Genomic DNA, 10,124 nt, shown 5'->3' with positions numbered 1-10,124 from the left:
TGGTGACCTTACAAAGATAAGAAGACCAAATTGATTGTGTATGGATTCTTTGGTGAGTGAGTGGGCCCTTCCTTACATGGTATTGTCTGTGTTGACATCTCTGCGAAGCTGTATATTGTAGGATACTTTGAGGGGATTCTATGCAATGCAACAATGTCTTAGCATGCTGCGTAACATCCAAAAGGTGCAAGGGTGCACATGACCATTCTCAAAAACATGTCTTAATCTGTTATACTTTACGTATTTCCACATTGTACTGTATATGTCTTTACCTCCTAGTGAGCATACTGGAAAAGCATGAGTATGCCATGGGTCCCAGTGCCACCACTCAGAGTCACCGATGTTACAGTAAAGACCAGGCAGGTCCAGTAATCCAATAAGATGATTATCCTGAGAGCCATTAACTCACTGCAAGCTCATTAAGCTAAATTAGATCAAAGGGACCTAACGCTCATTCACAACATTGCCGAAGGAATATCACGTCCATAAATCATATACTATCTACAGTAGGAATCCTGAGAATTATTATTCATTTAGGGGTGGAAATGATGGCCTTCCTCTCCCTGCCTAAAGCTATCAATTAGTGTTGTGTGATAGAGGAGTTACCAGCCGATCATTATTAGTCGGTCTTACTTATTGTGTGTGTGTGTGTGGGGGGGGGGGGGGGGGGGGGGGGGGGTGAGCTTCTCTTAAGCTTGGGGGGGGGCTAAGAATAGGTATTGGTAATAGAATAGGTAATCAGAGTATAGGTACTCAGGTCTCTCTGGGAGTTTATAGAATGATAGGTAAACTTCACAGAACCATGGGGGAGATTCCATTACCCAACTTTTGAATGTCCCCTCATGCACTCCTCATCAATGCAACATGCATTTAGAAAATGGAAGTATGATGAACTAGCATAAAAACCTGAAAACAGTCCATGGTTAAGATGAAATGACTGTCAGAATAAACTAACTTAATTTGAAACCCAGGGCCCACGGCTGGAATTAATGATGCAGAAGTTTTAATTCGTAATAAGTCAGTCAACATAATTTGCATGCAAATGTGGCTGCTTTCAGAAGCCAGGTATGTCACATTGAATCCACAGAAATCATGAGAATGTGGCATGGATAAAGAACTCTAATGAGTGAGCTTGCCTACTACTAATTAAACACACGCATACCCTTACGTCACATAAAACACTTGGATAAGTTTGAGTTGTTTTCACATTACAAATTATGTTCAGTTTAAAAAGTATTTTTAAAGCCTTCATAAGCACTACATAAATGTGTTACCAAGCTTATACAGTATAACTGTATGTCATGCTTTATAAATGGTTAATAAAATGTGGCATAACTTTGAGACATAATTACCCATGTCAAATGTGACATAACCCACGATGTCGAGTAACATATAAACATGTGCTTTATAAAGGGTGATGTGCGGAAGGATGGCATATTCTCTAAAGGGATGTCATGTTAGTCACATTACACCTAATCTTGTTTGCAGACAATTCCACCTAAATGTGTGGAAGGTCTGGTGGACCAACCAATGCGTCAACTGGTCCTTCATTAGTTTGGGTTAGGTTTAAAATCACATTTTAATAAGAAGATAAATTGTGGGAATGGGCAGGGTTTAGCAATAATTATGACTTTTTGACTGTGTTAAAGATTTAGTTTTAGTATAACTCTGACTTATGTGATAAGTTTGTCTCTCCTCATTTGATAGTAAAGAAATTAACCACCACAATGTTCACTCCCACTAAGGCCAACTTTGAATGGTTGATATCTAAGGCTTATATGTGCTCTGTATGCAAAATCCTTGGGACAACGTTACACCAAGAAAGACGTACCTTGATGGAAGCCCCCAACCTAAAGAAATTCAAAGTGTCTGTCTTCTGGAACCAAGTTACATGTTCCTCAGTACACAAACACACACACAACAAAAACAAACTATTCATGCGGTGCTGGGCCCAGTCAGGTCTTTGACACATTCACCAACTCCCTCGCTGAAAGATCAGCCACAAAATGTTGGCACCATTGTAGCCGGTTGTAATCGAGCCCTGGTCTCCAGCATAGAAACAGAAGAGGAATACCTGGTGCAGTAGTCTCAGGTTGGACTACTCTAAATCATCTTGGCTCTGACACACACACAAATGCAAGCTTTGCAGGTCCATTAAACCACTTAAATACCTCTCACACCCTACAGTAGTCTGTGAATCATGAAAGAAACTTCATAAATAAGCAGAACATTAAAGACCTATTTATTGACACTTTATGTGGTGTCCTGTAATGCTTAGTTTGAAATGAGACACCTTTGGTCATTCATAACACATCCATAAAGTCTCTAGATAGCATGATGCTGTACTTAATTTAAAGCCAGACCCCTATGGTCATTTATAACATATACATGAATGCCTTATATCACATGACACTGTACTTACTATAAAGTCAGACACCTTTGGTCAATCATAACACGTACATAAACGCTTGATGATGTAAACAGAAATGTACACTTTACAAAAATATGAATGGAACATGTAACACAACAAAACAGTAATCAATACATTAATTGCACTGTAACGGTGACAAACGGTGCCCTCAAACTGTTAGGGCCTACTTAAAGCTGTACAAACAGAAGAGCTTTCTTTTCAGCACCATGGAGTGAATCATTATCACCGCTACACCTGGCTATCAGCGGAACCTTGTCTGGCAGCGAAGCAGTTAATTCAGCCTCAATTACTGCCTTTTAAAAAACATAGCTGATATGGCTGATTTACTTAAACAAATGTGTTTTCTACTTACAATTGAGATATACAAACGATGGCATACATGAACGACGAGCAGTTAAGAGGCAATCCGTAATTTCGATGAAGGCATTAATGAGCGCACTAACATGGACGTAGTCAATATAACCATTTGACTTTTGAAATGTACAGTGACAGAATTCAGAACATGGGCCGTTCTTACAGTACTCTCCCAGTACACCAAGTCAGAACCATTGGATAAATAAAGGGGGCATATAAGCAGACAATGAAAGCTCTTACAATATTCAATTATTACATTTCTCTAAAACAGGCTATAGGTGTGCAGCACCAAGTCAGAACATGAGGGTAAGTTATGAGGGGTGGAAAGGGACCAAATTATTAGGGTGAGGCATGATGGGCTTTCAAGAAAACTGGGAACTCTGAAAAAAAGAAGATTGAGTCATGATGTCAGTGGTCTTTAGGTAGGAGTTCTAGAAAGAGGCCTGAGTTCCCGACTTGGAATTCTGAGTTGGGTGACCGTTCAAAACGTATTTTCCCAGTCGGCGCTTGTATTTTTTTCAGAATCCCCAGTTGTCTTCAACTAACTGAATTATGAGTTTTCCCAGTTCCGAATTTCCAGTTGTTTTAAACGCAGCATATATATATATATATATATATATATATATATATATATATATATATATATATATATACAGTATTTACATTTCAACTTTCAACTTTTTTTGTCCCAGAGGGTAATTGGTTTTGCAGCAGGTGAGACATGAAAACATATCAAATCCATATGGATCACAATGATAGACAATGACAACAACACAATGATACTGAATACAACTCGCACAGTTCATCAGTCATGGGCCAAAAAAAACATGTAATGTCATCATCGCCATCATCAAAAAAACTTGTCATGTCATCATCACCATCATAATCAACATCATCACGATCATCCCCTGGTCATTAGGACAGACTAGCCAACTTCCTCATCTTCACTGTATTCTCCAGGAACAGGTTTGGAGTGCCCTGGTAGGGAGTCGGCACAGTCAGACATGATGGAATTGGCCTTCCTCACCACTTGTCTGGATCCAGTCTTCTATATCACCTGCACTGTAAATAAATACCACCTATTTTGCACCTGATCAACTAAACAGTCTGCCGGGTCCCTCATTCTATTCCTTTCCCTTTTCTAGTCACCTAAATTATATACAGTGGTTCCTCCTTTAAATGTTGTGAGCTAACACCGCAGCGTCACGGCTTCATTGACACAGACCACCACAAGGGGGATTTAGAGCACTCATTATGCATTTGGGTCCCAAGGTTTTTATATGACCAATCATATCGAGTGGTTCCAATGACGAATTTGACGCGAGCCACCTGTCCCCGGTGACTTTCTTCAGCAAAGATGGCTGACAAAACATTAAGGGGGAAGCAAATGTAAGTAGTCATAACGAGTCAAGCAAAAAAATTACAATTGAGAGGAATATGTTAGTTAATGTAGAGACAAACGATTGTGTATATTTTATTGTCATAAAGTTAATTTATGAAAATCTAAAAAAAAAACAAGGAGCTGATCATGGACTACAGGAGACAGATCAGAGAACACGCCCCCATCCACATCAGCAGGCCACGGTGGGGACGGTCAAAAGCTTCAAGTTCCTCAGCGTGCATGTCACAGAGGACCTGAAATGGTCTAATCACATCGACACCGTGGTGCAGAAAGGCACAACAGTGTCTCTTCAACATCAAGCGGCTGAAGAAATTTGGCATAAGACCCACCATTGAGAGCAGTCTGTCGGGCTGCATCACCGCCTGGTACGGCAATTGTACCATTCTCAACCGTATGGATCTTCAAAGGATGATGCGGTCAGACCAGTACACCATGGGGTGCACGCTGCCTGCCCACCAGGACATTTACAGCACTCTGTGCCTAGTTAAATAAAGGTTAAATAAAAAATAAAAAATGAATAAGGAAAGCCAAGAGGATCATTAAGGACTTCAGCCACCCGGGCTATGGATAGTTCACTCTGCTACCGTCTGGCACATGGTACAAGTGCATCAGAGCCATGACCAAGAGGCTTGGAAACAGCTTTTATCACCAGGCCATCAGACTGTTGAACAGTCATCACTAGCTGTTTACCTGCACGGTACTCTGTCCTGCACCTTAGACTTCTTCCCCCACACACTCCCCCACACACACACAGCTCATACACATGCAGACTCCAACTCACATACAGTATACAGTACCAGTCAAAAGTTTTGACAAACCTACTCATTCAAGGGTTTTTCTTTATTTCTTTTTACCACTATCTACATTATAGAATAATAGTGAAGATATCAAAACGATGAAATAACACATATGGAATCATGTAGAAGCCAAAGAAGTGTTACACAAATCAAAATATATTTAAGATTCATCAAAGTAGCCACGCTTTGCCTTGATGACAACTTTGCACACTCTTGGCATTCTCTCAACGAGCTTCACCTGGAATGCTCTTCGAATAGTTCCCACATATACTGAGCACTTGTTGGCTGCTTTCCCTTCATTCTGCGGTCCAACTCATCCCAAACCATCTCAATTGGGTTGAGGTCGGGTGATTGTGGAGGCCAGGTCATCTGATGCAGCACTCCATCACTCTCCTTCTTGGTCCAATAGCCCTTACACAGCCTGGAGGTGTGTTGGGTCATTGTCCTGTTGAAAAACAAATGATAGTCCCACTAAGCGCAAACCAGATGGGATGGCTTATCGCTGCAGAATGCTGTGGTAGCCATCCTGGTTAAGTGTTCCTTGAATTCTAAATAAATCACAGACAGTGTCACCAGAAAAGCACCCCACACCATCACACCTCCTCCTCTATGCTCACACACATGCAGAGATCATCCGTTCACCTACTCCACGTCTCAAAAAGACACGGCGGTTGGAACCAAAAATCTCAAATTTTTACTCATCAGGACAGCTTTCTACTGGTCTAATGTCCATTGCTCGTGTTCCTTAGCCCAAGCAAGTCTCTTCTTCTTATCGGTGTCCTTTAGTAGTGGTTTCTTTGCAGCAGTTTGACCATGAAGGCCTGATTCACACAGTCTCCTCTGAACAGTTGATGTTGAGATGTGTCTGTTTCTTGAACTTTGTAATGCATTGATTTGACCTGTAATCTGAAGCTGGTAACTCTAATGAATTTATACTCTGCAGCAGAGCTAACTCTGGGTCTTCCTATCTGTGGCGGTCCTCATGAGAGCCAGTTTCATCATAGTGCTTGAGGAAGTTATTGACTTTCTGGTTTGTCTTAACCCTCCTGTTGTGTTCGTTTCATGTTAATTAGTTCTGTGTTCCCGATCCAAAATGACCACCCCATTACAGCTGATTCTAAATCCATAATAATACACACATTATCACCTAATGTTGTGTTGGTTCTTTTTAAAAACGTAAGTTATTGTGAACATTACAAATTTTTAACTTCTATTTGCGATTTATGGCCTGTAGGACTCATTGACCTGAGCTCATACAACTCGTTTTTGAGTATAAAAATAATAATGTATGAATTATTTTGACTATAACAAATACTCAGATGAAACATATTGTGCTATTTATCACAGACTACTTTGTGTCAAAGTTTAACAAGGACATTTGCTTTGAAACCAAATGTTTAAATATTGGCAGGATTTTATGTCATCGACCCAGGATATGGCGTATCTCGTTCGCCCTGGGGTCACCCTGATAACATTTTCAGCCGACAGCCGACCTCTCCTCTCAGGTGGGGATGAAGACCAGGACAAATTCCCATTGTTTGACTGGAATGTAACAACAACCTCAGCAGGGCCCTCTTCCTCATCACTGGATTGTTCCACATCGGTTGTCTCTTGGTCTGGATCATATTCTGTGTTGTCTTCAACTTCTGACACTTCCTCGTCTAATGCATCTTAACTGTCAGTTTCTTGGCCTCTCTCCTCCTCACCAGTGTCACGATCAAAGATATGATCAAGAGCCTCACATGCAGTACAGTATATTGTTTGGTCATTGTGCTGCCACAGAATAAATTGTGAGCAAGGCCTCAAAAAAGCTTTATATACCAGAGCTGCGAGAAAAGTTCTATACAGTATATTATTGAAACAATGTTGCGATTGTTTGTAGGAATGCCAACAGGTGTGGTTCCCGTGGGGGAAGATTCTATTGGGGAAAGGTTCCTGTGGGGGTTACCATGGAAGCCAAGAAGGGGGGGGAGGTGTGTGTGTGTGTGTGTGCTCAAACTCACATGCATGTTGTGGTCTGGAAGAGGAAGTGTGTCCATCTGATGAATGGGCATGTGCCAAATAGGGCTATCTTCTGTATACCACCCTTACCTTGTCACCACACAACTGATTGCCTCAAATGCATTAAGAAGGAAATAAATTCCACAAATGAACTTTTAACAAGGCACACCTGTTAATTGAAATGCATTCCAGGTGACTACCTCATGAAGCTGGTTGAGAGAATGCCAAGAGTGTGCAAAGCTGTCAAGGCGAAGGATGGCTACTTTTGTTTAACACTTTTTTGGTTGCATGATTTCATTTGTGTTATTTCATAGTTAAAATGTCTTCACTACTATTCTACAATGTAGAAAATAGTCAAAATAAAGAAAACCTTGAGTAGGTGTTTTCAAACTTTTGACTGCTTCTGTACACTAACACACACATATATGCCCATACTCGCAACATATGCAGACACACACTCACACCCACACACACACAGCCGATGCTGCTCTCCCATGTATATAGATAGATACATTCACACTGGACACTTCCTGTTTCTTTAATACTGTTTTTCACACTGTGTGTTTATATCCGAAGACGTGGACTTTTTAATGTATCTTCTACTGCACATTGCATGTTTGATACACTGTGTATACAAAATGTGTATTTATATACTGGATTCTTGACATAGCTCATTCTAATATATGTATTACTGTATATATAATTCTTAGTATATATTTTCAGTGTATGTATTTGTATTACTATTTTCAGTGTATGTATACTGTATTTGTATTACTGATACACAGTTACTTGGGATTGTTAATTGGATTCGTTTTAACGTTTCTTGACTTCGTGTTTGTAGTTTTGGATTATTTGTGCACTTTGACATTTTACTGCACTGTTAGAAGGTAGTAAGATAAGCATTTCGCCGTTATAACATTTGCTAAACTGTGTACGCGACAAGTAAACTTTGATTTGATTTAATAATGGACCATTATGCTGCTCGTTGAATTATTTGATTCGATGCTACCCCCTTGCGACTGAAAATCATCACAAGTTAAAGAAGAAGAATTCCGTAAACATCCCAAACGTCACTTCCGGTTATTATTTTGACAGCAAAACACTGCAACATTTTGCAATATTAATCTCTGGTCTCCATTAAATTGTATTTTTTTATTTTAACACCTTTTGTGTTTTTTGCGTCACATTTATTAGCTAATTTTACTTGTGTGGTGGAATTGGCAATATTCGGAAAGAGATCAGTAATCTGGTTCTAGCTAGCGGAAGATGAAGGTGAGTAGGGGATGATTTTGTTTTTGTTGAAATCGTAAGCTAACGTTAATGGATTTGTGTGGAAATCTGTGCTGTTCGCATTAACGACCAATAAAACATTGTTTTTATTGCCATTGTATTGCAGACGTATCACATAATTGTACAAATGTTGGCGTCCTACACAGAAGAAAATGCACATCGTGTAGCTACGACATCACTCGAGTCCCTCCCCCTGCATAGCCTACTACAGTAGCTTAGTAGTGATGCTCTTTCAGTGAAAAACAAGAACCCGTTTGCTACGTGTGTAGTGACTCCACTGCTGCAGAACATGTTGCTGGTTACTTTGTGTTCATGTTGGTTACAGGAACACGATTACACAGTAGCCACGTTGACATGATGCTGTCAGAGTATTCCAGCTGCCTCTATTGTCTGGCCAATGATGTGTGTCAGTGTAATAGGATTATTTTGTTGCCTAGAGCCACCTCATCATTATTTATTATATTATTTTATATTGTTTTATATTCTTATATCAAACATAAAGTCTTGATATTAAATTTAAAAAAAATATATATATATTGCTTTCTTATACTACATTTATTTAGTTCATCCCCTGTACTATCACCGTAGACATACTGCATACTATTGTTTATGTTGTATGAATGATGTCCTCATCTGAACTGGTAAATACGACTATATGATATATAACAGTCTGATATAATGTTCTGTATTCAGTAATGCCTATGTGGATGCAATTCTCACACTGTCTTGTCTTGTCCCGTAGGTCCCGAGCGATGAAAATGAGGTGGTGGAGGAAGGCAGTAGCAGTTCAACACCAGTAGACAACTCCGACAACGAGGAAATTCCACCTTATCTACGCGAAGAACCTCCTGAAGGTAGTATCATGGTCTTCTTGTTCATATCCAAGTTTCAGTTGAAGTTTACTATTGAAATATCGAAAAAAAGATTGTGTGTTTTTGTCCCGGTGAACCTTAGAAACATGGGGTATTATTTATATTCAATCTCTGACACTGATGTTTTATAGAGATACAGCTTAGATATAACCTGATTCATCTTACCAACTAGCTAATTATTAGAATGTGGTGCGCTAGATTAGGGTTGGAGGGAAAACCTACAGGACAGGAGCTTTCTGGGAACAGGGTTGGAGAAGCCTGGCTTACATGAATGAATGTCCACTCTTGAACGTTTGTAACAACAGTTTGTATTTGCTCAGAGAGGGCGTCCGTCTGTAGGTTGGAAAGAGTCAAGTCACCAGCTCTGTCATTCAGCCTGTGGTCATGGGTAGCAATCGGATCATACAGTATCTGATGATGCAGTGTGGCCTAGTGGCCTGTAGAGTGGCATATTGGCCAACAGAAGGTTTTGAACACCATTTAATGATAGAACATAAAACAGTAGGTGGCAGTGAAACCATATACAAAGATCTAGGCTATATCTGTGATGTGTGGTGCTTATACAGGATACACGTATAATAAGGTCATTACTTCACATTTACCCCCTAATTCAACCAATTTTTCCGTACTAGAACCATGTGTTCCTAAGCGCACAGCATGAGGTGTTTGAACCAAGGTCTGCTGTTAAGATGAAGACATACGTCTTGCTCTCACACTGATGTCTTCCACAGTCTCGTCCCGACACATTGCATCAATCATATCTAGCCTAATTGTGCCTGTTAATATTCAACTTCAATGGAAAGAAATGTGGTCCTTATTCACCTCATTGAGGTGAAAAGTGTATTGGTCCTAGTGGGAAAAAATCTTGTATCGGTTAGTACATTTTAGGAAACATGAAATGGAATATGAATATAAACTCTGCCTTCATCTTGTTTTTGAGAAAAGTATTATGCCTCTCTTTTTTAATGTAATTTATG

The 10,124-nt window shown here is 39.9% G+C and overlaps 1 protein-coding gene and 1 long non-coding RNA gene across 2 annotated transcripts in view; one reads left to right on the top strand and one right to left on the bottom strand.

Annotated features, from left to right (window-relative positions):
* Window positions 1-5,339: 5,339 nt before the first annotated feature.
* Window positions 5,340-10,124, bottom strand: part of LOC149985561 (uncharacterized) — a 338,855-nt gene continuing 334,070 nt past the window's right edge. The window contains exon 3 of the long non-coding RNA XR_016495807.1: window positions 5,340-5,429. This is a non-coding gene — a long non-coding RNA (uncharacterized LOC149985561). The remainder of the gene's footprint in view (window positions 5,430-10,124) is intronic.
* The window catches only part of zgc:101566 (transmembrane protein 263), a 48,544-nt gene continuing 46,428 nt past the window's right edge, over window positions 8,009-10,124 (top strand). The window contains exons 1-2 of the mRNA XM_036979564.2: window positions 8,009-8,257; window positions 9,018-9,129. Of these exons, the coding sequence (XP_036835459.1) occupies window positions 8,252-8,257; window positions 9,018-9,129 (118 nt within the window). The 5' untranslated portion in view covers window positions 8,009-8,251. The remainder of the gene's footprint in view (window positions 8,258-9,017; window positions 9,130-10,124) is intronic.

This window comes from Oncorhynchus mykiss, chromosome 1 (assembly GCF_057628025.1).
Source record: "Oncorhynchus mykiss isolate SJ-2025 chromosome 1, ASM5762802v1, whole genome shotgun sequence".
Classification (NCBI taxonomy): Eukaryota; Metazoa; Chordata; class Actinopteri; order Salmoniformes; family Salmonidae; genus Oncorhynchus; species Oncorhynchus mykiss.
The sequence above is the reverse complement of the archived record's forward strand: the minus strand, read 5'-3'. Positions and strand labels throughout refer to the sequence as shown.